Source organism: Heloderma suspectum, chromosome 4 (genome assembly GCF_057233095.1).
Source record: "Heloderma suspectum isolate Gila_16-S chromosome 4, 16-S_ref, whole genome shotgun sequence".
In the NCBI taxonomy this organism is placed as follows: domain Eukaryota; kingdom Metazoa; phylum Chordata; class Lepidosauria; order Squamata; family Helodermatidae; genus Heloderma; species Heloderma suspectum.
In genome coordinates, this window is record NC_139461.1 from 312,198,947 (window position 1) to 312,226,679 (window position 27,733).

At 51.9% G+C, this 27,733-nt stretch overlaps 1 protein-coding gene across 2 annotated transcripts in view; it reads right to left on the minus strand.

Moving 5' to 3' along the window:
• Positions 1-987: 987 nt before the first annotated feature.
• Positions 988-27,733, minus strand: part of NOL4L (nucleolar protein 4 like) — a 163,498-nt gene continuing 136,752 nt past the window's right edge. For both annotated transcript variants that reach the window (XM_084854573.1, XM_084854575.1), the window contains 6 exons: positions 12,998-13,269; positions 10,825-11,010; positions 10,336-10,527; positions 8,597-8,719; positions 6,683-6,884; positions 988-3,961 (listed from right to left, as the gene is read on the minus strand). In XM_084854573.1, coding sequence (XP_084710699.1) covers positions 3,744-3,961; positions 6,683-6,884; positions 8,597-8,719; positions 10,336-10,527; positions 10,825-11,010; positions 12,998-13,269 — 1,193 coding nt within the window. In that variant the 3' untranslated portion in view covers positions 988-3,743. The remainder of the gene's footprint in view (positions 3,962-6,682; positions 6,885-8,596; positions 8,720-10,335; positions 10,528-10,824; positions 11,011-12,997; positions 13,270-27,733) is intronic.

Below are 27,733 nucleotides of genomic sequence, written 5' to 3' on the forward strand. Positions count from 1 at the left end.
TTAGAAGAATTCAACTGATTCAAGCAATAAAGTGTTACCTTCTCCAGCTGGTTTTAAGTGCCATTTGCTTCCTGTGTAGCGTCTAGGAAAATATGGGTGACTCTTGGGAGTTTTAAAGCACTGGACTCCTACCAGGCCAGGTTTGCATCTGCACTACAGGGCCAGTTCCTTGGCCTGCCTTCTTTCCTTGGTCATACCTTACAGCAGCCTCTGTCTCTTGTGCCTTGGTGATCAGGGAGCAGAAGCTAGTGAGCCACATAGTGAATCATCCTGTGAGTCAAATGGTGAGTGAAATCCTAGTTGTTTTCCTCTTTTCCTATGAGAGCTTGATGGTGAACTGGCCATAAGGAAAATAGGGGTGGCTTGTGTACAACCCCTTTTTCTTGCAGTACATCCTGGGAGCTGTTTGTGTGGTTTTTGTGTTCAGAGCTGAACGGGATACAGATTAGAGAGTGCGGCTTTACTAAGCAGATGAACAAGGGTGAGGTGTGTCTTCCTCGCCAAGAACAGGTCTTGCAGAACACAGAGGGGGGTGCTGGGAGTTCTGTACATGTAAACAGTACACTTTCACTGAGTCCAAAGTCAGGAGCAAAAAGTACAAAGGTTCACATTGGTCTTAGGTACATAGAGGTGAAGAACTGAGCTGTACAGCTCTGAAACAACAACCAAACCAAACTTTCTAAAGCACCACTAAATTATATAAAAATCAGACCATGGTCAGGATTGTAGTTGGTATTCTGGTGAAATTGCTAGGCTACCTTGTAAAAAGTTTTACAAAAAATTAGAAATCAAAATTTTATTTAACCCTCTGAGTTCAAAGCAGCATATCTTGTAAATGAACTGGTACTAAATTTATAGCCATCTAGGAGAGGAAAATGGCCCTCAGGGAGATGGGGTGGGTGGGGTAGGGTCATTTCTGCTTGGGATTTTTGGCCATTGGCCAAAATGCTGCTATGGGGAAGACGGGGGGGGCGGGGGGAGAAATACAGGGTGGAGATTTCTTCCTCGGTTTTTTTTTTTTTTTTAAAGAAGACCTGCCAACCCACAGCATTCTCCTTGGAGAATGGAGAACCCAGTGGATTCCATTCCTGCTCATGTGAACAGGAGAGCTGGCCTTTGGCATTAAGAAGGGTCCCTAGGATGTCCTGGGATGATTAGGGCTCTAGTTCACAAAAAGTGATCCAAATGTGAAGTAGTCACAGATGCTATCCTTGCCAGAGCTCCACACAACCCAGATGTGGGTTGTGAGCCCTAGTGGGCTTGCCGTTGGTCTCTTTAGCCCCTTATCAGTCTCAAATGTTCTACCAGTGGTTTAAAAATCAAAAGCAGCAACTTACACACATTAAGACAAGTTCCAAAGTGATCTAGTGAAGAGGACTCAAAAGTTACACAAAGGGACCTTTTACCTAAGCAGCCTGTTCTGTTGTAAGCCTCTGGGTAACCAGCCCCCCATCTCATGGCTATGTGTTCCTGGTGGTGCCTCCAGCAAACCAAAGGCTACGCACCAGGAATTGAACATCATCAGGATTTTAAGGACAGCGATTGTCTCTGCCACTCTTTAATGCTAAGATTTTCACAAAGGGGGTGCACAGTAAGGGTTTTGAACTAGGGCTGTTCCTTGCCAGTGCCTTGCACAACAATAAATATTTACACAAAAACGAAGTGGGAAGAGGAACAGCAGGCCAAGCACACCCAGGCTGTGGTTGGCTGAGAAGATCAAGTGAAAATGGGCTTGACAGGAGGCCCGTTAGCCAAAAGACTAATCCCAGCCTCCCTGAAACCCCTAGGATATCACTTTGTATATTCAAAATTAAGAAACTATAGGATGTGAACTAGGACCAGCAGTTCTCATATGCAGCAAAGCTCCACTGTCATAGGGGAACAGCCTGGTCATGAACATTGGCAATTACTAAAAACTTCCTCATGAGCGGCTCTGCAGTAGTTTGTGCCTGAGAACATATTTGTGTAAGATGTGGCTTAAAACTGATAGCCTGACCCCCCCCCCCCCCAGCAAATGTATGCAGAAGGAAATTCTGCTCAAACAAAATTTGCTTCCATGTAAGTGGGTTTTGGAATGGAGTGTTACATTTTCTCACCTTGTGGAACAAGGCAAACACAAGCTCTAAACAGCCACTCAGGGCAGGAAAGGGAATGGTCCAGCGCACCAATGCAAGTTGGCCTTGTCAAACTGGCCCTTAACAGAGGAGCTTCCAAAAAGCTGAGGATGGGGGCTGTCCCTTTCCCTGGTGAAGCTGGTGTGTTGGGGAGACTTGGGAGCAGTCAGAGTTGGCTAGCTATGAGTGGAGAGGAAGGGAAGAGAATTCATTCAGCTTGCCAGACTGGGGGATTTCTCATTGCTGCTGCTGCTGTTGAGAAGGTTGCATGGCTGGGTTTTGCTGCCTGAGCTCCCCCGTTCCTGATTTTAGCAGCGCTGGAAAATATTGCACTGAGCAAAAGCAAGTGCATTACATGGGTGGGGTGGGGGGAGTTTGAGGAGGAAAAAAGTGGCTCAGTCTCTTTCCACACTTCAGAAACTCAGCTGCTTGCAGCAGTGCTTTGCCTGTTGAGCTGCAAAATGCCTTCTTAAAAAACCTTACAGGAATGACAAACAGGAAGATCTGTTCTGCCTCCTTTTGTCTCACGCTACGCGGCCCTCCCCACTCCACACACTTCCCATTTGAGTGGTTAATGCAACGTTGACTTGAGCAAACTCCACCTAAAGACCACTGGGGGAGAGTTGCCACCTGCAACAAGGAAGAAGAACGGTCTGTTAGCTCAAGTGGCCCCTGAGGGTTAATGGTTGGACTCTCCCCCCCCCCCCATTGCTGCACCAGCAAGAGCTGATTCTGGGGGGAAACTACAATGCAGAGTGAGGTAGAGTGTGGAGGAGGAAGACCAGGCAGCTGCTTTTTTCTTGGGCTGAGAGGCTTTTCCTTTAAAGTGATCAGAGCAAGTCCTTCCGCCTAGACATGGCTGAGGCGGGTCTTATCTCTGAGCCAGGTGGACGCCCAGGATTGTTGGCAAAGGGCTGCTTGGCAAAAAGATGAGAAAAGCAACAGAAGGGGAGGCGTTCTGTAGCTGCCCAACCTTTTCTGCAAGCTCCAGAGCCTGCCTGGCAAATCTCATCATCCTGACCTCCAGCCACTGGGAGCAGAACAGTGGGACGGAATGTGTGACCATGTAGAATTAAACCTCTTCCTCCTCTGACAGACACAAAAAGTGGCAAACCTGTACAACTCAAGAATCCATTTTCAGAAAAAAAATAAATTAGGGTGGTAGGGAAGAGATCCTGGAAAGGAAGGGTCCATTTCTCAATAAATATGCAATTCCTAAGACATGGAAGAGGCAGGAGGGGGGTTGGAGGGGTGGGGGGTGGGAAGGAAGGTCTTGAAAAGGGCTCTACCACGGCTGGGTTCCACCAAGCAAATTCTGACTGTGCCTGAAGCGCCATCCCAGCCTGGCCTCCCTGCTCCTACTCCCCCAAACAACAGTTCTACATCTCTCCAGGCTGGGTGGAGTACTCCGGTGCAGGTAGGGTGAAAAGGGGCTCCTGGGCCCCAGGCTCCTCGTCGGAGAAGAAACAGATCTCTGTGGGTCCCACCTTACAAAAAGCAAAGGCCGGCGCCAGGCTGGTGGTGGTGGGCAGGCAGAGGAACAGCCAGTCCTGAGCAGATTATCAGAGAGAGCCTCGTGCGCATGGTGGGCAGTGTCTCCGGGTGCAGGAGCCCCAGGGAGGCGAGCAGTCAGTTCTGCTGTAAAATGAGGTTTTCCAGTTCATCTGCAGAGCGGAGGAGGAAGGCTGCAGACTCTCGGTAGCCAGCAATCAGCTGCCGCACCGCGCTGATCTCCGTGGGGCTCAGCTGGGCAGCTGGCACCCCCCTGTTCGTGCTATTGGCAGGGGTGGTGGGGGTGGGGGTGGTGGTGCTGGACACGCCACTTTTCATGCTGAGGTCAGTGGGGCCTGCAGGCAAAGAGGGAGAAGGTGGTCAGGAGAAACAAATGATGCTGGCAGAAGACCTGAAAATGAGCTGCCCATCCTTATGGGCTCAGCCCCAGAGAAGAGACTTCCACAGACGCAGGGGTCTCTGTCACTCATCAGCCTCTTTACAGCAGGGGCAGGCAGAAGCCCCTCAACCCACATCCTGGCAAAACCGCTTCAGTCCTTGAGCAAAAATCCAGTCATCGCCATCTTGTCTCAAGCACATGCAGTTTTCTCAAAGGCTCCAGAACTGGGCTGAAGGGTATGTCTACTGCAAGAGCTTGGGGGGGGGGGGGGGCGGCGCTGGAGAGTGGGGAAGAAAAACAAAGATGCTGCCTAGGTTGAGGTAGCCAACTGAAAATGCCAGATATTCTTCATAAAGGAGCAAGTTCTTTGTACTCACAGCTGTATGAGAGACTGGCTTCCTGAAACATGCACCTCTAGTCCGTAGGAACTTCCATCTGAGAGCTGACCTGTGGTCTGCCCTTGAACTACTCCCTGGAGCTCCAAAGAAGGCCCTGCCTTTCTTGTGGTGAGAGGACCAACATCTCATCTACAGCTGGGGGGAGAGTTTAAAGGACACCAGCGCAGAGATCAGGATGCCCCCCCTCCTATCCCACTGCCAACGCAAACACATTTGAAGCCACTCAGCTGCAAGCCTCTCCTCCCCCAACCCCACTCCCACCACCCGCTCTTGCAAGAGATCTTGTGGATGTAAGAACAGGAGCTGGTCCACTCTGGAAAGCAGATGCGCCATGGTGTTGGTACAGGTTTAATCTTCTCTTAAGAATCGAGCTCACGGGCAACAAATTCTGGTTTGAAACAGAATGGGCTGAACAGAGCGCTGAAACAAAAGCACTCTTCTTCTATGCTCCCCAGGTCATTTTTTTTGGCTTAAAAACAAAATACTGTGTTTTAAAAAAATAATTATCAGGTACTATATGGTTGCTTCAATGTATAATCAAACAATGCTTTAAACAAAACCAACCAAATGGGAACAACAGAAGGCAGAAAGCCCACCAGAAGAATTGGGGGGAGGGGGGCAAAGCTGACAAGGGAACCAGCAGGCACTGTGGAGGCAGGTGTATGCGCTGTTTGAAGAGGCTCCCCTCCCCCAGGAGAGGCAAAAGAAAACCAAGCTGGCTCCTGTATTCATGCACACTCCCTTCGCAGCATGGTTAATCCAGCAGCACGCAGGAGAGGAGTGTGTGGTATGCAAACTATTTTCACAAGCAATGCCTCATGGCTACTTTGAAAGACAATGCTCTGGACACTCAGGTAGGAGAACCAGCACATGGACCTAACCTGCTCAAACGTGGCTTTGCTGCAGGTGAACGTTTGATAAAGAGGAGGCAGAGAGGAGCCTTGTGTTCTGTGGAGCCAGTCAGTGCCAGGATGGGGGCTGAGGATGAGGGCGCAGTGCAGGCTTGGGGTCACGTCTCTGTATCCCTCCGCAGGGCCCCTCCTGTGCCAGTTCAGGAGTTAAAAGACGAGCAGGAGCCAAGCTCAGGGGCCAAAAAGTGGGGAGAGCCCTGGATGAGAGAAAGCAACCAAGGCAGGAGTCTGCCAAGGGGAATCTCTAAGCGGAGCCCCAAAGACAAAAGGCCTCAGGCCTCTCCGGCAGAGAAAGGACACATTCCCTCCCATATGGGGAGAGCACTTCAGGGCCTACAGTCTCCAGGGAGAAAAAGGCATCGCCCTGTTGTCTTGCTTGAGGGGATTAGACTTCCATGGTGGGAGCCCAGGGTGAGATTTTTCTTAAGGGTTAAGAAGCATTAGGAAGGGATGAGAACCATTAATCCCAGAAAGGCATCTTTCAGGACTCCAGAAACCACATCCTTCCAGTAAGGGCAAGCTGGGAGTCAGAGCCAACTAGGGAGCGCCTCACTCAGCCACTGGCCAATGCTGGGGAACTCGGAATACTTGTCACATGGGAAGACGAATTACCAAGTATCCCCTTCCATTCTCAGTATCAATGGGGCAACAAGTTTTGCTAGGGGGTTCATGGATTTGGGAGACTCGGTTTGTGCATGTGAACTAGAATCCACTTCATTGGATGTATGACGTCTTATCCTGCAGGTACATATACCCATGATGGTGTATGAGTATGACCCATGAGTAAACAATGATGTCAGAGGGAAATGAAATGCAGAAAGTACAGATAGGGACAACTGCCTTATTAACAGTAGCCACTAACAAAGAGCTCTTGCTGAGCTGAGCAACCCTGTGTGTGTGTGTGTGTGTGTGTGTCTACCTGCAGCTCAGGATAACACCTCTTGCACTGGATGAAGTGGACTCTAGTCCACAAAAGCTGGTGTCATAATCAATGTGTTGGTCGTTCAGGTGCCACAAGACTATGTGTGGTTCCTCCTGCAGCAGGAAATTGCATTCCTATGGGGAATCTAGAACTGCAGTGGCAGAAGCCCCCATGAATGGCAGATGCACAGGACAGGGTGGCAGGGTCAACAAATCAGCCTTGTGTCCTAATTTAAATAACTAACATTGACTTATCAGATCCAAAACCATTTTCCTAACTTAATTTTGCTTACGGTGAACCTGCCAGGCTTGGCTGCGGCCTAGACCTGCCCCGAAAGACACGGCTGGGGCCAAGCAGGAAGGCGGCCTAGTTACAGGAGGGGATGGGGTGTCCCTCACCCCCCACTGCTCCTGCAGCCCTGGCTGCCCTCAGCTGCTGCTGCTCACCATTGCTATGATTCCCTGCCTGGAGTGCAGACGTGGGCTGCAGGTTCCCTCCCAGGCTCCCATAGTTCCGATAACTGTAGTTCAGGCTCCCATTGATGTAGACAGGATCCTGGGAGAAGGAGGATGCTGGCAGTGAGTAGGATGAATGCGTGATGGCGGCTGAATCCCGGGAATGCTGCTTATCCAGAGCAACTGGCTCATCCTAGAGAGAGCAAAGGAAGCAAAGGGTTACACCAGCCGGCGGGACAGTCTGTGCCTGACCTCTCTGCACACTGACTGGCTGGGAGTCCAAGTCCCACCAGCCAATCAAGGCCGAGAAAGAGGATGCCCTTGAGGAACACGCCCAGAACCTGGATCTTCCCTCCAGATCACTCTTTCCAGACCTGGTGCCCTCCAGAGATGTTGGAACGCAACGCCCAGAATGCCCCAGCCAGGGCAGCCGGTTGGGAAAGGCTGCTCCAGATTACTGCCACCCTTGTTGGGTGCTCAGCCACTAATACAAAACGCAGCATCTGCTCTGTGGAAGCTGGAGGTCAACCAGAAAGATCAGCGGCCCACCTAGCCTGCCATCCTGTTTCCCACAATGGCCGGCCAGAGGCTCCCGGAAAGCCCCCAAGTCCGGCTCCATGGCAACAGCCCTCTCTTCCTCCTTGCCGGAATTTGGAGTCTGATAGCGCCGTCGTGGCGTGCAGTCCAGAGTCGCCATTGCTGTCCTCCTCCTCCACCACCAGCACCACGGGTTTGTCTAATCCCCTTTTAGAACCACCTAAGTGAGCAGCCATCCTCACAACCTGTGGCAGTGAGTTCCATAAGCGAATTAAGCACTGCTGAAAAGAGTTGTCTTTTTGCCTGTTCTCACCAATCTCATTGGTCATTCTAGTATTATGAGGGATGAAAACATCTCTCTATCCACGTTCTACGCAACATGGCATATTTTCAAAGTTTCTATCACGACCCACCCACGTTTCATCTTTTTTCTAATCTAAACCCCCTGGAATTTAGCCTTTCCTGGGAAAGATGGTGCTCCGGTACCCTGAACATTTTGGTCGCTGCTCTCTGCACTAAAATCTATTAAATTAAAATGAATTTACATATTATTATAACCTTTGTATAGGTTTTTTTCTCTTTTATTAATCATCAGAAATTATTGATACAATATAGGTCCCTTTTTGAGATATCAAAGCAAAATATTAAAGGAAGTTTAATATACCAAACTTACTGTTAAAAGTGGTTTTTTGCATTCCCTAGTACAACATGCACATTAGGCAAAACAGCCTCAGAACATTAAATGCGCATGCCCTTAACTCTTAGCCCATCAGATTTATGTTTGCCATCACTGACAAATCAACTTACGTTTCAGTTGATTAATCTTGTGATTACTTCAGTACAACCATGCAGCCCTGAGTCAAGTTGTGTGCGCATGGGGGGAGGGGGAGCTGTCTCTCTGTGTTAAGCCAAGCCAAGCCAAGCCAAGCCAGCAATACAGTTATCGCTGAGCCACGGGTCCTTCCCAGTGCAAGGCAACAAGCAACGAAAAGTGCTGAAGTCCCCACATCTCTGAGCACTGGGGGTCATGCCCAGCACTTCCCTCTGGCTCCCCACATTTCACCAGGCCTGCTCCCATGTTTTCAGGCTTCTCTTGAACAAACAGAGCCACCTCTTTTTGTAAGCGCAAGAAGATGCGCTTCCACGCTTCTGAGTGTGGGTACCGTTTTTGAGAGTAGACAGCCATAGGATGGAGGCAACGTGTCCTGTGCCATATGCACTCATCCCTTATGTCTCACTGCTACCTCTGGCTTACCTGTGAGGAGAGGCGAGAGTGGGTGCAGGTGTACACTGCAAGCAACGAGAGCTTTGTCACACCACCTTCAGGGTATGTAATTCTGTGCCCAGTGCCAAATGTTGCACCCATACCTGTGATGTCTGGTAGATTTCCAGCCGCATCCTCTTGGCTGCTTTCCGTGTCTCACTCTCGCAAGCAGCTGCCAGGATGTTCTCGGCCATGGCTGAGGTCAGGTGGGGTGGGGTGGGCCTGGTCTGAGGACACAGAGAGTCAGAAATGTTAGAAGCTGGAAAGCAAGGGGGAGAGTGGGCAGGCAGGAAGAGAGAGAAACAGGCACTGAGTTTATGCTGGCCCAGTCACAGGATCACAGAAGTCTGGAGTTGGAAGGGACCGTGGAGGTCTTCAGGTCCAACCCCCTGATCTTCAAGCAGGAATCTTCAAACGGACAAGCTGAAGGACAAGAACCGCCAGCCCAAGGGTGGAGCATTTATTTACTAACTTAAGCACAGTCAACAATGGAAATACCTAAGCCATAGAAGGGGAAAGAAAAATCAAAACAGCGCCAAAGCATGGCAGAACAAAAGGCCATAACAATATGCTGGAAAGCCAATGAGGAGCTGGCCACTCAGGCCCCCTGCGTGCTGCGATGGGGACAAGCTGGTCCCGCACCCCTGCCAACCAAACCCCTGGTGGTGGCAGAGCACACCACAGCAGGTGCTCATGTGGGAGAAGGCACTGCTTTAAGCATCCTGGCTATCACCCATTTAGTGCTTTAAAGGTGATAACCGCCACTTTGAATTGTGCCCAGAAACAGACTGGAAGCCGACGGAGATTAAGCAATGTCAGATTAAATGATGCGCTCCATAACACAGGCCCCAGCCAAAGCCAGAACTGCTGCACATTGCATCAGCTGAAGTTTCCATCAGTTTTCAAAGGCAGACCCAGGTGAAGCACGTGGCAGTAATCAAACCTGGGTGTGACCAAAGCATATCCAGCAGTGGCCAAATCTGCATTTTCTAGGAAAGGGGGATACACAAAAGCACTTCTGGGCACAGACACTGCCTGGCTAGCCAGGAGCAAAGCCAGGTCAAGAGGACTCCCAAGCTGTAAAACTGGTCCTCCAAGGGAAAGGCCACCCAGCCCAGAGCAAGCTTCACAGGCAACCCCAGATCAGCTCTCCTACTGACCAACAGTCCCTCTGTTTTGTCTGAATGGATTCTCAGCCCCCTGTACTGGTCCAGGATCCCCACAGGCTTCCCAGAATCAGAATTAGGTGTTGTCAGCATACTGGTGACACCAGGCCCCCAATCTCTGGGCAATTTCTCCCAGCAGCTTCACGGAGATTTGAAGAGCATGGTGGAAAAGATGGAATTGTGTGGGACCCTTAGGCCAATGCCCAAGGGGCCCAACAGAAGTTTCCCAGCACCACCTCCTGAAACCTTCCCTCCTGGTAAGACTGGAGCCACCGCAAAATGGTGCCCACTTCCAGCTGGGGGGCCCAGAAGGGCCTAATGGTCGACGATATCAAAAGTCACCAAGAGGTCCAACTTGAAAAACTTGCTTGCAAGAAGCGGGCTCTGCCCCAGTGACGTTCTATTCACAATCTATGTGGAATGGAATGATCTGTGGACAGAGACCTGGGTTGCAGTTCTACCTCTGCCTTCGCGAAATTGTGCGGCCAAGAAAAATGGAGTAACAAGGACATGCCACCCCACCGAATGGGTACAAGGACCTAGCCTAGGGTGGACCTAATCCTGAGGAACAGTGGCAACAGGTGCCAGGAGGGGGCCTTCAGCTCTGCTGGAGGGAAAGGAAATGCACAAAGAAACTGCAGTCAAAAGGCCAGCAGAGTAATGACGGGAAAACTCACCATTTCCATGCCGTTCTTCTTCATGCGGCGGCAGGATTTGAGGTAAGTGCGGATGCGTTTGCGAGCTCTTTCCTGGAACTCCGGGAACTGCCTGCTACAGGATTCGATGATGGCCTGGATTTTCTCTTTGGGCTGTTTGGAGATGGGAACCATGCGGTCCAGGTTCTCATCCACAAAAAGGCGTACAAACATCTGCAGAAATAACAAGGAACGCAGGACGCTGCCTTATGCCAGGCCAGATGATGAGTCTATCTTGGCCAGTACCAACAATGCTGGCTGGCAGCGGCTGCAAGGGCTTCCCATCACCTGCTGCTACCTGCTCTTTTTAGCTGGAGATGCCGGGGGCTGAACCCAGGACCTCCACTCCTGAGCTATGGTCCCCTCCGCTAGGGAAGGGTGAAGACAGGGGACGCTGCTGAGGCCACCCCTCTCCCCGCAGGACCACCCCCACGCCCCTGCCACGCCACGCCACAGGCTTGCTGCCCATACATTGAAGGCCTTCAGCCGCTCCGGGTCCATTCCTTCCGAGTCGTTCATCTTGTCATTGTCCTCGTGGTCGTCATGGTCGTCGTCCTCGTCATCAGCAGTGGGAGCCCTGCCAACAGTCAGGTCTTCAGGACAGCCGCTGACCTCGGTCTTGACAGAGTCGTAACTCCCAGAGCTGTATGGAGGCGACTGAAGGGCAAGACAGGGAATCACCACTTTGCACCCTCCTCCGCCCATCCACATCTGTCTTATTCAGCCTGCTGGGGACTTCAGATCTCTCCCTGGAGGCAGACTCCTCTCTCCTCCCTCTCCACCCCACATTTAAGTCTCTGTAGAGGGATGAGGAGACAATCCCCTTCAAGAATCCCATCAAAGGCTCTTGGATCATGTCTGCCTTACAAATGGGCAAAGCAATCCTGCCCCCTGCAGAAGCCCTCCCAGTACCACAACAGTGGCTATAGAGACATCCCATGCATGCCAAGAGAGGCAGAGTTGGAGAGAAAGGGCCCAATTCCTTGGAATAGCTCTTGCATAGCACTGGGCCATCTGACGTCCCCGCTCAGCGCCACCCTTTTCTCACCTTCCTGAAAAAGCCCCTTGACTCCTGAGTAAGAATATGAGACAAGAGCCCAGCTGGGTCAGAACAAAGGCCTCTCTAGTCCAGCATCCTGTTTCCCACAGTGGACAGCCAGATGCCCCACTGGGAAGCCCACAAGGAGGACATGGTGGCAAAAGCCCTCTCCTGCTGTTGCTCCTCTGTGACTGGTATGCAGAGGCACACTGCCTCATCCTGGAGCCATCATGACTAGTTGCCACTGATAGCTGTAGCCTCTATGAGTCAGTCTAATCAATCTCCTTTGGAAGCTGCCTCAGTTGGTTGCCATCACCACATCTCCTGGCAGCTAATTCCATAGTTTGTGTGGAGAGTCCACGCTGCCCACGCCAACTCCTCCCCACTCTTCTCCCACACTGAAATCTTCAAATCCAAACGATGTTCTCTGTTGTGCTCGCACAGGCCTACACTAGCTCGCTGATTTTGTTCTTAAAACACCACCTTTACCTGTACCTAGTCAGGGAACTTTGGGGCCAGCATATATTTCCTCCTTCCCCAAATTTTAGTTCTCCTTAGTTTAGGTTCATGTTGGTTGTTTTATTTGTTACATGTTAAACAAGTACCAATTATTGCAAGAAAAAAGTCATGCCTTCACCTGGGGTTGGGAACTGCAGTTCAAACAAAATTACGGATCTCTAACAGAGAGTTCTCAATACACTTGCAAAACTGCACATCCCACGACGTTTCTGGGAGACCAGTTTTGGTTTGCAGTGGAGATGGGCCCTTAAGCTGAGGAAGGAATCAGCGCTGGCTCGGCTGGCTCTTCTAAGCACCATCAGGCTGCCTCTGAACATGGCGGGTGCCAGTCAACTATCGTGACAACAGCCCTTGGAAGACCACGTCACCAAGAGAACAGAGCTACAGCAAATCCCAGGCATCTTGGCAGCAGGTTTCATAAGCAGAAGGCTACCTTGATGCATTTTGTGTGCCAGCAACCTCATCTATGAAAGCTCATGCCAAAGTCAACTTGTTAGTCTTCAAAGGTGCCCCAAGGGCCCTTTCTTGTTTATGCTCCAGATGGGCTCCTCTCCTGAAAATTGGGCCACCAACACAGCTTTTCACGAACAGCTCCAACCCCCCAGAAGGGGGGCGTCAGGCCCGGATCTCTCAGGGCCAGCTGCTCTGCTTCCCTTCTGCCCTAAGAGGAAATGTTTCTAGAGGTGGGTGGGGAGAGAAGAGGCACCCGATTTAGTAGTTTCCTGGCCTTGGCCCTACCACAGCTGGTGAGTGAGGGAGCACAAAGCCTCAGGCCTCCCCTAGGGCAGCCTGCCCCAACCTCCAAAGGTTAGACGACGACAACTCCCATCATCTCAAGCCTGCCTGGCCTCTGGGCATGACGGGAGTTGCCTGGAGGGCACCAGAGTGGGGCTGGATGCCCTGCGGCCTCCTCAGCAACCCCGCGGGCCCCCATTCCCTGATGGGCTGCCTGCTCTTGCCTCCGATGCATGCCACATTCTCCTCCTGCACCACGCCTTGGGAGCTCAGCCTTGTGGCAGCCCACAGCCATCTCGTGGCGGGCCCTCCCCTTTCCTCCCCTTTCCTCCCCTCCTTCCGCAGACACACCTCGGCTGTGCTTTTGGCCCCATACTTTGCACGGCTCCGCAGGCCGTCCGCACTACAACTGTCCGACGGGTAGGAGGGGGCGATGTGGGCAGGTGCCAGCTTGTCACACAAGTTGATGGGCTGGTCCTCCGACGAGGCGCTGAAATCCATGGGGGCAGCGGCTCCATTCCCGTTCATCTCTGGGTAGGTGGCATCCCCCTGAGTGCTGCTGGAGGTGGAGGGGTTCAGCGTGGAGGAGCCATTCCCACTGCAGCTCTCCGAAGAGGAATCATCTGCAGAGAGAAAGCTGCGTCACCTCAGAGCCCACAGGCCAGAACCTGCTGCAGCCCCAACGCTGCACTCCGCTTAGCAACAGGGAGGGTGGGGCAGTTCCTGCAGCATCCCACCCTGCGCCCCCCACAATCCCTCTGCAAAGGTGAGATACAGCCTGGCCTTTCCAGCAGGCAACCATCCTGAGCCCCTAGATGATAACAGCCATGCTGAATGAGGAAGCTGGGGCCAGTAAGAATGGCAAGAGTGGCCCTTCTCACCTGTGGGGGCAGTTAGGTGGGTGAGTAAACAAGAGAGGGCCTTTTCCAGAGTGGCCCCCACGCCTCTGGAGTAAGTTGCTATTGGGGGTCCACCAGGCTCATAACTGCAGGCTTTTCAGAAGGCCCTGAAGATTTACTAGTTTACTCTGGCCTTCCCCATCTATGTTTTATCAGACTGGGTTGTAGCTGAAGTTGTGTTGTAGGTTCTGTCTTGTGCTTGTGTTTGCTGTTTCTTGGAACGTTTCCTGTTTTTATTACCACATTGGTTTTTTTATTATATGAATGTTTTTATATGAATGTTATTGTTGTACACCGCTTTGGGAGGTCTCCTGTCCTGATAGGTGGCCTAGAAAGATTCTAAATAAAATTAATTAAATGCTGTGGGGCTAAGATGGTGGGCCACTGTGAGCCTGGAAGCTGCCAGGTCAGTCTTCAGCATCACAAACTCACTCTTCTCTCAGCATCAGCACCCACCCCACCAAAACTACAATGTGAGGATAATAATGCTGGCCTTCTTTCCAGATCAGCTGTCGGTTAGTGATATAATGTACACAGAGCACTTTTAAGACTTTAGGGCTGTAGTGAGTGTGGATGGCGCTTCTGGTCCTGCGCCCCGTCCGCCTGCCTTCAAATGCCAAAGCTCGGACTGCTGGTCCTTGGGAATATCATGTGCTAGCCAGCACCCATAGTGGATACCTCCACTGGGGAATTTCCCATTCTCCACCAGTTTTAAGCAAGGAGCGGCCCCCTCCTTCCAAAACGCAAGGGATGGCTGAGGATACATCCTTAAAAGATGAAACTCTAGAGAAGCTGGGGTGGGGGGTGGGTGACAGAGGTCAGAGGTCCCCACACGGGTGGCTGTGAAAGGGTGGTCTTGCTATGCTGGTGGGAATACTTAAGCCAAAGACGGAAAAGGAGATGAGTGCAATGAAAGAGGGATCTCTGCTTGTGGTGTGTACACCCGTTCCACGTTTATCTCTGGTAAACCAGTGTGGCAGGTTCTCTGTACTGTTACAAAACCTGAAAAACCTGTTTGACCAGACATGTCAGTGAAACAAAGAAATGTGCATCTCGGCCATGAAAGGAAGGGAAGCTTCTCTCCAAACACTTTCAGCACTCTTATAAAGTGGTCTCAGCTCTGGGACAATAGATTCTGAGGGTGGCACTTTATTTTTCTACAAGCCCGTCCTGCCCCTGGCTTTCCTCAATCAGCCTCTTGCTGGATCTGCTGTAACATGGTGTCCAAGTGTCGTATGTTTAAGGGGCGTGGAGGTGACCTGCTGCTGGTCTGCACGGGCCTGCCGGGAAGGTGGCAGCTCAAAGAAGAGGGCTGAGCATGCATGTGCCTGACGTGGGACCCCCGGGCTCTGGCAAGCACCCCTCTGGTCCACAGCAGGAGCTCTGGCTTGCTTTGTAACTCCAGTCCCAAAGTCATCATGTGGTCCTGGGCCAAGCCCTGCTCAGCTGCCGTTCCCCATCTGTTGAACGAGGCCAAGGCGAACTTCGCCTACCAACAGCCGCTGTTTGTGCTGCTTCTGGGGACAGCGCCAGACCTGCTCTCCCGAGTGACCCTGCCTTGCCTGCGGATGTCCCGCCACCTCCTCCTACCTCTCCCACCGTTGCCAGGCTCTGCTGCTCCCCTGGTTCCCATGGAGATCGCCTACATGTCTTGCCTCACCTCCCCCTGCCCCGACACTCATTTGTTCCAGCCCTGGCATCCATCATACAGAGCAGGTCTCTCCGTGCGCGCAAGCGCGGGGGCCGGATGCCATCTCACCCCTGCTGGCTCAGCCTCCTCACAAGCACGGCCCCCCAGCAGCCCTGTGAGCATGAGGCTGTGCCCTCCCTCCCCCTCAACCGCGGGGCTGTGTCTTGGGGCACCACAGAAGGGCTCACGCTTGAGGTCCCCCTCACACACCTTCACGCCTCAGGAAAGCGCCTTCTCCTTCCCCTCACAAGTGGAACTCAACTGGGAGACATTCCTGGCCTTCCGTTCTCCTGTCGTCCTCCTCTGACTCCAAGGAAGATGCAAACATGGGATGGTGTCGCTCGCCCTGTGCTTGTCCACTCTGGGGCCTCAAATATGGCGCTAGTGGGGAGACCTTTTTGACAACCACAGCCCTCGTCCAGGCCCCCCCACACACACACACATGCAGGGCAGAGCGTGCCGCAGGGCTGAGCAGGAGACATTTCAGCACACTCCCTCCCAGACCCAGCCCACCTTGCTGCCTTCTGTGCCACACTAAATCCTTGGTTTCACAAGGTGCTATGCGGAAAGAGAGGAAAGGGCCAAGGGCTTGCCGAAAGCTGCTTCCTGAGCAAACGGAGAACTGAGTGCCAAACAAAGGAGCTGCAGATGGCGGCCCTGAACTTCCTCTTGCCTGCTTCCTCGCCCGGGTGGCAGGACAATCGGGGTCAGGCTGCTGGAGGTGGAGACAGCCTGTGTCCTTATGACAGATGGGAGCTGGGGAGGAGGGGAGGAGGAGAGGTGCTACTGCTGCTCTCTTCTCCCTTCTGCCCTCCCCCCCACACCCCCCACACCCCGGCAATCTACAAGGAAGCTACAGAATGGCTTCCCTTGCCACGGCTCTCCAGTCCTTTGCAACACCCTCGCCCACCCCACCAGCCTGCAAACACAGAATGGGGCTACCCCGATTGAGACTCTGCTGCAGATGGAAGCTCCAACTCATTTCTTCCTCCTGTCCCAGTGCCCAACATCTTGTGTCTCCCACACCAATCATTCCCTCATAGCTGGCATCTTTGCCCAGCTGGCCTAACCCACTCACTGGCCTGATGCCACATTCCCCTGTACTCTGTGGTTTAAAGCAGGGGCCCCCAACACGGCACCTGTGAGCACCTCCAGTGGCGCCTGCAAAACTCTTCACTCCCTGCCCTCCCCAAAAACATTGTTTATAAAACACTGAAAAATGTTAGGCACCAGCTACTCCTTCCTGTTCCTGAACCTGCCAGTGATCCACCGTTCAACAGGCAGGACGCAAGGCAAAGGGGTAGAGGGGAGAGAAAGGGCAAGACTAGAGGCTAGAAGAGGGGAGAAACAGTGAGGGAAAGAGGTTGAGGAGGGGAGATAAAGAGCAAAGCTAGAGGCTGGGGAGAGAAAGAGAGCAAAGGGGAAAGGTCCCCCAGCCTCTAGCCTTGCTATTTCTCCCCCCTGCCCGCCCTCCACCAGCAGCAGCAGCAGCAGCTCTCGGCTAGCCAGGGCCCCACAACAGCCACTGTGTGACTGGCCACATCCTCCGTGGGAGCCATTTCGTGGTGGTGCCTACAGCAGTTTCTCACATTTCCAAATGTGCCCACAGCTCCAGAAAAGGTTGTGGACCCCTGGGTTAAAGGTAACTTAACTGGGCTAAGCAACCCTGACTGCACACTCCGACTGATGAAACAGAGCTGCTGACCTGACCCCTCATTCCTTCGGCCTGCAGCCACAAGGGCGGGGAGAGGAGAGAGACACAACTACGTCCAAGTCCAGAGGAGAGGATCATGGCTGCATGCTGCAAGAGAGTATTGTTTATAGCTAGCAATTCCCCAACCTGCCCCCCCGCCCCGAAGAAATCATCCTCTGGCAAAATTCTGCCCCGACAGACTTTCCTCAAGTAGCCTCAGGGTGACCCTTATGGGCATATACCCATTTTAGCACAACAGCCACCTTGTGAGAAAGGCTGAGAGATGGTGGCTCAACAACCAAGGTCACCTAGGGGACTTCACACCTGAGAAGAGAGTCTGATACCCCAATTAGTTGCACCAAAGCAGTTGCATCCATGCATTCCCAACTGAACCCCAAGATCCAGGATTTTGCTCCTCATCCCCAACCAAGAGGCCCATTAAGCCAGCAAGAGAAGGCAGCATCTGGGGCACACAAATGGAGGGAGCCCCCAAAGCCCTCTGATCAGACGACTCATGTAAGTAAGCCAAGCTACATGTCAAATGAAATCACATGATGGAGGTGTGTGTACAAATGTGGCATCCATTTCTCCAGCAGAAGGCAACAGGCTTGGTAGGCAAGGCTGTGGGGGAAAAGGGAAGGCCAGATGGTGGTGCCCCCAGAGGCAGAAAAAGACCACAGCCCCACAGAACCAGTTGTCAATGGAAAGAGACCATTGGCCCCAATTCTCTACGGTTACAGCAGGCCCTGGCATATCTATAGTGCACAGGAAGAAAACTAGCTCCATCACAGAAAGGCAGCGCCACTAGGACTGTGTTGGAGTTGCACCCTCCGCACCTGGGGCTGCCAGGATCCCTTCCTGAGTCACAGATGATGGGGGGAGAACCATCAGATGAGCCCCTCCACATCACGTGCCACATTGCCAGAGGCCCTGGCAGCATGCAGCTGCTTCAGGGACTGCCCCACCCACATCCCACCACTCCCCCAAACTGCTGCTCGGGGCTGCTTGCACAGCTGGGGGCTGCAGCTCCTCCTTAGAGCCTCTGAAGAGAGTCCGGCCACAAATCAGAGTCAGGAAGCCGCTGCCTCTACAATCTGGAGCATCCACATCCGCACTTATGCCTGGTAGGGAATCACAGATTAGAAAGAGTGTCTGTGGGGTCCAGTGTGGGGTGGAGGAGAGCCCCAGGCTCAGATCTCTCCTCAGCAAGGAAGAAGCTGCTTTTCAACCACCTTCTCTCACCCGTGTGCAAGCGAGTGAGATGGACAGAAGACACCACGCCAGGAGTTGAGGCTCTGCCCGCTTTGTCTACCTGCTCTGCCAGTTCTGGTTCCATGAAGGGCTGCCCCTTTCCGTTTGGGGCCCAGTGCCTGCTGGGACCCCTCCCCCTGATGTGCTGCATTGGGGGCAGACTTCCCCGGGGGGGGGGGGGAGCCAGGCTGACAGCTTGAGAGCCTTTCCCTCCCCCTGCTCAGCTCCCTCCTGGAGGCTCCCAGCTTTATCCAATGATGCCTCTCTGAAGGATTAAGGAGCATTATTCCTGGCGGCAGAGGCACGAGCTGCGCAGCCAGCCCAGGCATTGCCACAGCAACAGAGCCGCTCCTTCGTGCACAGCCAATGACAGGCCTCCCCTCGGGCCAATGGGAGGACGCGTGGGCTGCCTTGGGACTGCCCCTGCCTCCTTGGCTTCTCCGTGGATTAGCGGTGGCCCCCACGCTGCTGCCACCACTGCCAATGGGCCACCAAGAGCACGTGGTGGCAGCAGCTGTGGCTAACAGCATCACTCAACAGTTCACGCTCTGCGGCACAAGTTGCCAGAGGAGATTCCCTGGCACCCTTCCCTGCAGAGCTGGCTCACTCCACTGCCAGAAATAATCAGATATGGTGGGAAACTGCAGGGGTGGCGCATGGCAAGTTGCAAGCATCTCAGAAGCTATCATAGAAAAAGACCAAGGACAGAACTTGCTGGAAACGTCTCCTATGCAAGCCCCTCTTGAACGAAATGGGGTCTTTCCTCGCACTGCACCTTAAAGCCACAGCCCAGGTGTCAAAAATGGGGGGGAACAGATGCTCTGCTTTCCCACCCTTTCAATGCATACTTAGCACAGAAGGAGGGGCAGTCTTAAGCCATATTTTTGGCTGCATGGAACCAAGGGATGAGGGGATTAACTTTTCTAGATTAACTAACAATAGTTAACTGAAAGACCACCAGGTAGGATCCTGCTTTGCACACTGGCTTTTCAGACTGGCCTCTTCTCTCTTCACACATTGTTGTTATCATTTCTACAGCACCATTTAATGAATGTTTATACATCATTTATATAGCGGTACATAAACTAACACAAGCAAAAGAAAAGGTCTCTGCCCATAGGAGCTTACACTCTAAATTTAGACTAGGGGGTGGGGGAGAAAGGGGAGGGAAAGATAATGGGACAAATGTGATCTATGTTCCTAACCCGGTAAGGGGGGGGGGCTCTCAAATATTAATATAAGAACAAACTATTTAAATTTCTTTGATTTATTTATTTGATTTATTAGCCACCCATCTGGCCGGCTACCCGGCCACTCTAGGCTGCGTACAATACTAATAACATGAAATACAACGAATTTACATAATCAACTGAACAAAACAACATAGCAAAACAACACCACTCTAAAACACCCTAACCTACCCCAAATGACCGCCTGAACAGCCAGGTTTTTAAAGCCCAGTGGAAGCTCATCAAAGAGGGGGCATGGCGGAGGTCACTAGGGAGGGAATTCCACAGAGTGGGGGCCACCACAGAAAAGCCCCCCTCCCTAGTCCTCACCAGCCTAGCTGTCCTGACTGATGGGACAGACAGAAGGCCTTCCGAGGCTGATCTCGTTGAGCGGCATCCCTGCTGTTGCCAGAGGTGCTCCTTCAGATAGACTGGGCCAGAACCATATAGGGTTTTAAAGGTCAATGTCAACACCTTGAACTGGGCCCAGAAAACAACTGGTAACCAGGGCAACTCCTTCAGCACTGGAGTGATGTGGTCTCGCTGATGGCTGCCTTTAATCAGGCGGGCCGCTGCATTCTGCACCAACTGCAACTTCCGAACTGTCTTCAAGGGTAGCCCCACAAAGGGCACATTACAGTAGTCTAGGTGAGAGGAGACCAGGGCATGAACTACTGATGGGAGATGGTTAGGGAGATAGGGGCGCAGCCGCCATATCAGATCGAGTTGGTACAGTGCCGCCTGGCTCATGGCTGACACCTGAGCCTCCATGAACAGCTGGGAGTCTAAAATGATCCCCAGACTGCAGACCTCGTCTTTCAGGGGTAGTCGCACCTCATTAAACACCAGGTCAACAACCCCCAACCTCCCCTTGTCTACCACCAAAAGTACTTCAGTTTGTCGGGGTTCAGTTTCAACTTAGTCCTTTCCATCCAGCCACTCATGGACTCCAGACACTTGGACAGGGTTTCTACAGCCAACCTTGGCGAGGATTTAAATGAGAGGTAGAGTTGCGTGTCATCCACATATTGGTGACACTGCACCCCAAACCTCCTGATGATAGCCCTCAGTGGCTTCATATAGATGTTAAATAACATCGGGAAGAGAATAGAACCCTGTGGCACCCTGCAAGTGAGCAGCCAAGGGTCTGAAGTCCGCTCCCCTACAGCTACCCTCTGGTACCTGCCAGAGAGGAAGGAACGGGACCACCATAATACAGTGTCCCCTACGCCCAACCCCTTCAGGTGGTCCAGGAGGATACCATGGTCGACAGGAACAAAAACCTCTGAGAAGTCAAGGAGAACAAGGAAAGAGCATTCGCCCCTATCCAGAGCCCTTCCCATATCATCTACCAAGGTGACCAAGGCCGTTTCTGTCCCATGCCCATGCCTGAAGCCCAGCTGAAATGGATCCAGATAATTGGCCTGAAACTGCAAAGCCACCACCCGCTCAATCACTTTGCCCCCAAACGGCAGATTCGAGACCAGGCAAAAGTTGTTCAAGTCTTGGGGATCCAAGGAGGGCTTCTTTAACAGTGGTCTTATCACTGCCTCCTTGAGGGCTGATGGCATCACTCCTTCCTTGAGGCATTCACCACCACCTTGATCCCCTCCCTAAGTCTCTCCCTGCAGCTGATAATGAGCCAAAATGGGCAAGGATGGAGTAAGCAGGTGGTCGGCCTTAAGGATGAAAGCACCTTGTCCACTTCCTCAGAAGGATGAAGCTGGAACCGATCCCACACAACTTGTCTGCCACTGGCTGCCCCTGGTTTACTAACTGTATCCACAGTGCATGGAAGAGCACTCCTGATCCGGTCAATTTTATCTGCAAAGTGCTTTGCAAACTCATCACAGCAGGCCTTAGAATGCTCCATTGGTTCCGGAACAACTGGACCGACCAGGTTCTGGACCACTTGGAACAGTCTCCTGCGGCAGCACTCTGCAGACATAATAGAGGCAGCATAAAAATTCTTGTTTGCTGTTCTTATTGCCATGTGGTAGTCTGAAGCTACAGCTCTGTGTCCAATCGTCTTCAGAACAAGATTTCCGCCACTGGCGCTCTAGCTATCAAACCTCCGGCTTCAGAACTTGCAACTGTGGGGTGAACCATGGTGCAGTCTGAGCTCTATTACTTTTAAATAATGGTTTGTAATCCAGAATCCGGACCTTCTGGTTTGAAAGTGTACCGGGTTAAATGCTATATTCTAGCGCATGCACACAGAAACATACATCGCTCCCTCCCACAAAATAAGGAACATGTGCTAATCTACATAAGTTATTCATCTTGGGGAATGAGGCACTGAGCACTTCTTGAGCTGGGGTGAACACAAAGAACTCCAGCACTGGCTTTATCAGGGCTTATTATGGATTGCTGGGACCTGAACCTCTCTGTCATGGGTGCACTTTTTTCTCATCCATCCTCACGAGAGAAGATGGCCCACAGTCCTATATAAAGCCCAGCTCACCCACCACATCTCATCCAGTGTCTAACAGCGGCCAACCAGATGCCTCCAGGGAGCCCACAGCAGGGCATGGAAGCAACAGCTCTCCCACACTGCCTGCCTCCAGCACCTGGGATCCCAAAGGTACAATGCCTCTGAACTTGGAGGATCCACTTAGCTGTCATGCCTAAGAGCTGGTGACAGAGCTGTCCTCCATGAATTTGTCTAATCCTTTTTAAAATCCATCTAATCTAGTGGCCATCACCTCATGTCGTGCCACTGAATTCCATGAATTAATTATGTCTTGTGTGAAGAAGGACGTCCGTTTGTCTGTTTTGGATCTACAGCCGATCAATTTAATTGAGTTACTCCCAAGTACTTGATTTATGAGAGTGGCAGCAAAAGCATGTATCAGAACACCTGTGGCATTTTTTTTCCCTTTAAGGGAAATGGCACTTTTAGTGATGGGGGAGGGCTGTTTTAGAGCAACCCAGCAACCCAGGGGTGCCCCCAACTCAGCACTCCAAATCATGCCCTCCCCCAATGCACACACACTGCAAGGCAGCTCCTCATCCTACAGCCTTCAGGTGTGTTTAAAATTCAAGATGGGCTGGGAGGGGAGATTTTGAGTGCCTCCCAGCCTCATCTCTTTTTTAAAAAGGGGGCTGGGACGCCATGACACACATCCAGTGTAACATGTCATTACACCCGACTTCTTCCTTGGATGAGACCCAGAGCAATTCCTCTTGTGTGAAACAGCCCAGGGCCTCCTCCAGTACTAATTCCCCATCCAGCTCACAGGTAACCCCAATTTGGGGGTGGGGGACAACAGCAAGGATTCCTCAGGAACTACATTGAGGGCAACCTTGTTTTTTCACTGCCATTCCCAAGGTTTGGGAATGTTTGGACATGACTCAAGAGTGTGAATCCCCACCCTCCTGGTTCAACTTCTGCTTTGGAAGCTCTTCGGGATGTGGAGCACAGTAGTCTAAACATGTACTGGGTGGTCCGCACAATGGATCATCCCACATCTCCACCATGTAACTCACCGTGCTGGCAGTCACTTCTAGCTGCAAGGCTGCTTGGATGAGAAATCCTTGGGCAGGCAAGCAAGTGGTGAGGAACAGCAGCCCAGGACAACTGATGCCAAAGCAAAGATGTGCTCCGGGATATCCAGGCGGCCTACTCTGCCGCTCTAACAGCCCCCTGCCTCACCTACTCCCTGGGAAACCAGAAGTGCCTCTGTTGGTGAAACTCACTCTCTTTCTCGGCTGAGAGTATCAGAGGCAGGACACTCCAGAAACAAGAGCAACACGTTGGGACAAGCCAACAGTGGGCCCAAAGCTCTGTAGCAGAGCGCATGCTTTACATTCACAAGGTGCCGGGTTCAAACACTGCACCTCCAACACCCTTCCCCGCTTGCTTGGTTCCATCCATTCTGCCAAGCGGTGAAGACCATTGCTGCCACTCCCTGCAAACATTTTCTCAATTTCTGGCCAAGTGCAAAGGGTGGTGAAGCATTCTCTCCACAAGGTGTCGGAATGAGACTGCTGACTGGCTTATCCAGTGGCTACGTGGCAGGGTCGCCACGTGGTGAAGGCAGTCTTCTATTTGCCCACATTTGCACAAAGGCTGAGCAGCCGATGATGTGGTCCTGGGCAAAGAAGAGCACAGGAGTGGGGTTGATAATGAGAGCCAGGCTCAAGGATGCTTTAAACTGGACTCCTGCACTGAGGTGTGTGTGTGGGGGGGGATTGGACCCAATGGCCTAAATGGCCCCTTCCAACTCTACGATTCTATAAAATGGTCAGTCCACCTATGCTGAGTGAGGAACACCACAAGTCAGGATTTTTTCAAAGGAAAAGCAGTATATAAATATTGCTAATAAATAAAGCCCACACACCCATGAAGTCTAATCTACAAGGGTAAAGCCATGTGGTTACTCCACACACGGACAGGAGGAATAGGGTCAACATCTGAACTGCTGACCCGGAGAGAAAACTGCAATTCTGTGGGTTGAATACTAGTGTGCACAACTCCCACTTAAGGGGTCAGGATAGGGAGGGACAGTGAGCACGACTGAGCCAGCAGGGTTGTTCAAAACACTGCTAAAATCTCATATTGGCCTGGTCTGACTTTTTGGAAATAAAACATTAGCAGTTTCTCCCATAATCCTCTTTGGAAGCAGGTCCAAATACCAAAAGACACACTGCTGCCACTCCAGGGTTGTTGTGGAAGCAAAGGTGCTGTGATCCAAGGGGGAGAAGGAGCCCAGCCTTGTGCTGGGAGTTCCCTCCAACACCAGAGGCACCTGCGCTGCCCTGATGGGAGGTTTAGCACTGGAGGGGCTGGAACATCCCTCTTGTGCTCAAGGTGATGGCAGACACACGCCAGCGACAAAGTCCAACTTGACTTGGCCGGGGGGAGGAGGACGAGATCTGGCAGAGACATCCACATTGCAGCCCTGCCCTGCATGTGACACTGCTGGGAAAAACTGTGGAGGAGGCACAGCAAAATGGCTCTCGGAAGCCATGGAAATGGTGGCAAAGGGCAGGGGGACAGCAGTCATTCATTTTGCAAACTACTCGGGGATCGGCCTTTTGCTTTTGGAAGAGGCAGCTGGCTGCTTATCGTTTCTACAGTGCAGGATTTGCAGAGATCACGGAGGCTACGGGTGATCTCCAGCACCTGCTCCCAGACAGCAAGGGCTCAGGGTCTGGCTTGAAAGGAAAGGGGGTGGGGTGGGGGAGGGAAGCACATGGCCCTTGCAAGAGGAAAGTAAAATTATCTGTATGGAGCAAGTTGTTCCTCCTCCTGCTGTCCCTTCGCCAGCAGGGAAACAAAAACCTCTTTTGATTCCGGAGAACAATAAGCTTATACAAGAGCTCATGGCCCACTCATGGCCAAGGAAAACCCTGCAGTAGGACAACAGGCCCTCCCTCTGTGGCAGCCCCACCAATCACCACCCAAGGTTCTCAAGGGCTGCAGAAGAATCCACCAATCACCACTAAGGACTCTCTGGAGGGGGCTTCTTTCCAAGTATCTCACCTCGCCCCAAGCACCCCTGGAGGAATCTGGGCTTGGCACTGCCTGGGGTGGCCGGCAGACAAGCCTAACGAAAGATGGGTCACCATTTGCAGCCCAGACTCCTCAGGAGTTGCTCTGTCACCTCCGGCCAGTCCTCACTTCTGAAGGAAAGGGAAGTCACCCCTTTTCCACAGAAACAGTCTTCCTCCTGGCCTGGTTTAGGACTGTGCCTGGCTTGCAGCAGACCACCGGGAGCTTCCAAAGCATCCCACAGACATCTTACTGTAACAACAGCCAGCAAGATGTAAAATGCCATAAATTATTCACTGGCAGAAAGGATGAGAGCAGGAAGGAGGGAGGTGGTAAAGAATGCAGGCTCAGGGCAGGTTAGGGAAAGGAAATCTGGGGACCTCAAGGGGAGCCACAGGTGTGGGGGGGTTACGAGCTTTACCGAGAAGCATGAAAGATCCTTGCCAATAGTGGCTCTGACCACAAAGTTGCTGCCCCTGATTAATAGGTGGCAGCTGAAAAGACCCATTTCATCTAGGCCCCACCAGGGTGCCTTCCTTCAAGATGCTCCTGGACACCACAGGGCTGTCCAAGGTCCAGCTAAGGCTCCTTCCTGACTTCCTTTGCTAATGCAAACCTTGTTACATTGCAGACAAAATCCCAGCCCTCTCCCCCAATGAAAGCCTAAATACTCTGGGTGTCCTTATTGAGACAGAAAGCTGCTTATTGTGCCCCCAATGTGACTACCAGAGTCGGGAGGTGGGAGAGGGGACAAAAAACCACTGTCCTGGGGGCTACGCTCTGTGTGTGAAAGGTGCCTCCCTGCACCGGCCACCTCGCTGCCCATCCTTTCTTGCTGCCGGTGCTGGAGCCACCAAAGCGCACAGTGCCATGCTACTCAGAGGAGCGACGGAGGCTTTTCATTGGTGCAAGCAACAGACGCCTTCCTACCCACCCAGGGCCCTGACAGAGACTCCAGTTTTGCTCGGCTCCCTGAATGGCATAGCATGGCATGCCTCCCACCACCACCACCACACACACACACACACACACACACACACACACATATCCCCCAACCACACTGGAGCAAAAGTACAGTAATTCTCTCCTTTGTAAACTCAAGAGGTACTGAAGCTCAAGCAAGCTGAAAAACCACACCCTTTGTCCTGGAATCTCTTCGCCCTAATCTCAGAGGTGCAGGAACTAGCTGCACCTACTCAGTGGCAACAGAAATGAGTTTTACACATGCTCAAGGGTACTCTCATTCACCTTATTGCTTTCTTTGTTCCAGGACTGAGACCTGGTATTGAGAACAGGCTTGACGGCTGAGCCAGAAACCCTGCAACCACCCATTTCAGAAACTGAGCACAGCTTCCTGCTCACTATATAACCCCCAATACACACACACACTCACCCTTGGAGTTGTCTATATTCTGTACAGCACCTTGCATGCTATAGCTGCAAAATAACTCTCTTTTTTAAGCAGGGAGTTGAAAATACTGTAAACTGAATGAAGAATAATTTCCTTTAATGACAACTCGCAGCTCAATTTCTGGGCCCTTCATTCCCTCCTCATCCTCAAATGTACCAAAAAATCAGAATCCTTGGTGTAATTTATTTTGCTTCCATCGATCGGCAAGTTCTCAAAGAAAATATGATTGATTTACATAATGTATGTTTCCTCTAGGCCCAGAATATGCATACTGCGGGGCAGAATATACTTCGTGCTGCCTGGAACACGCTGAGGAATGTTCAGATTTCAATCAAGAGAAAGAGGCTGGATCAGGAGCAGCAGGGAGGCCTTGGCCCAGCCCAAGAGGAACAGCAACTGCTACTTCTCTTGAGTTAGCAGGAAGTGGTGAGGGAGCTCCACCCCCGCACTCCCTCCATGCTTTGGGAGATTGGACATTGCTTTTTCACTTGGTGAAAAAGACAGAACACTCTTGCTTGCTGGGGAAAGGCAGGCCTGCAACCACAGCAAGGAACCACGCCGTTGGTATTTCAGGACCTCAAAGAATCTCAGCCTGGGTCTTTGAAGATCCCACCGTTGCCGCTTCACCTGGCAGGGAACTGGGCCATTCACATGGAGCTCCTTCCCACGAGATCAGTCACTGTTCTTGCCCATCCCAACCCTGTTTCCTGTGCAACATGGCAAAATATGGCCATTCCTCTCTCCCCCTTTGACAAGATCTCTGGTCCCCTCCTGCCTTGACCTTTTCTCCTCTCTGGCCTTCTGTGGTCACACCTCAGCCCTCTCATCTCCATCCAAACGCCTGCCACCAAAACAATTTACCATTCAAACTGTGCAACTGTTAATTAATAATAACCAAATAGGAGCTATTAGAAGAATACCAGTTAAGAAGAGTGGAGGAGCCAAAATTCCTCTAGTCCTGTGCCTGGCTTCTAGGAAGACCACAGTCAGGGCATGAAGGCAATCACCCTGCCCCACGGTGTGCCCCCTGACAACAAGTCTTCAGAGGCAGACTGCTTCTTGTGCTTTCCTTTGTGCATTTCTGTCTTCCTTTAATTTTATATTTAAAGTTTGGTCTTATTTATTTTTTAAGAAAGATCAGTTGAGTACCATTTTGCACTATACACATAAACCAATTCTAATGATAATTGTTGAGAAACAGTTAAAGCTAACCAGCAGGAAGAAATGCCACAGGAGGGTTTCAAAGGAGCCATTTAGAGGAGGGGTGAGTTTGTGGGCTAGGTCAGGAGGCATTTCAGTGTATCTGGGGCATCAGCTATGTCCTTTCCTGGAGAGAGATGACCTGGCACCAACAAGGCATGCCCTAAAAACATCCAGGCTGAATTACCATCATGGATTGTGCTGTTGGGTTGTTTTA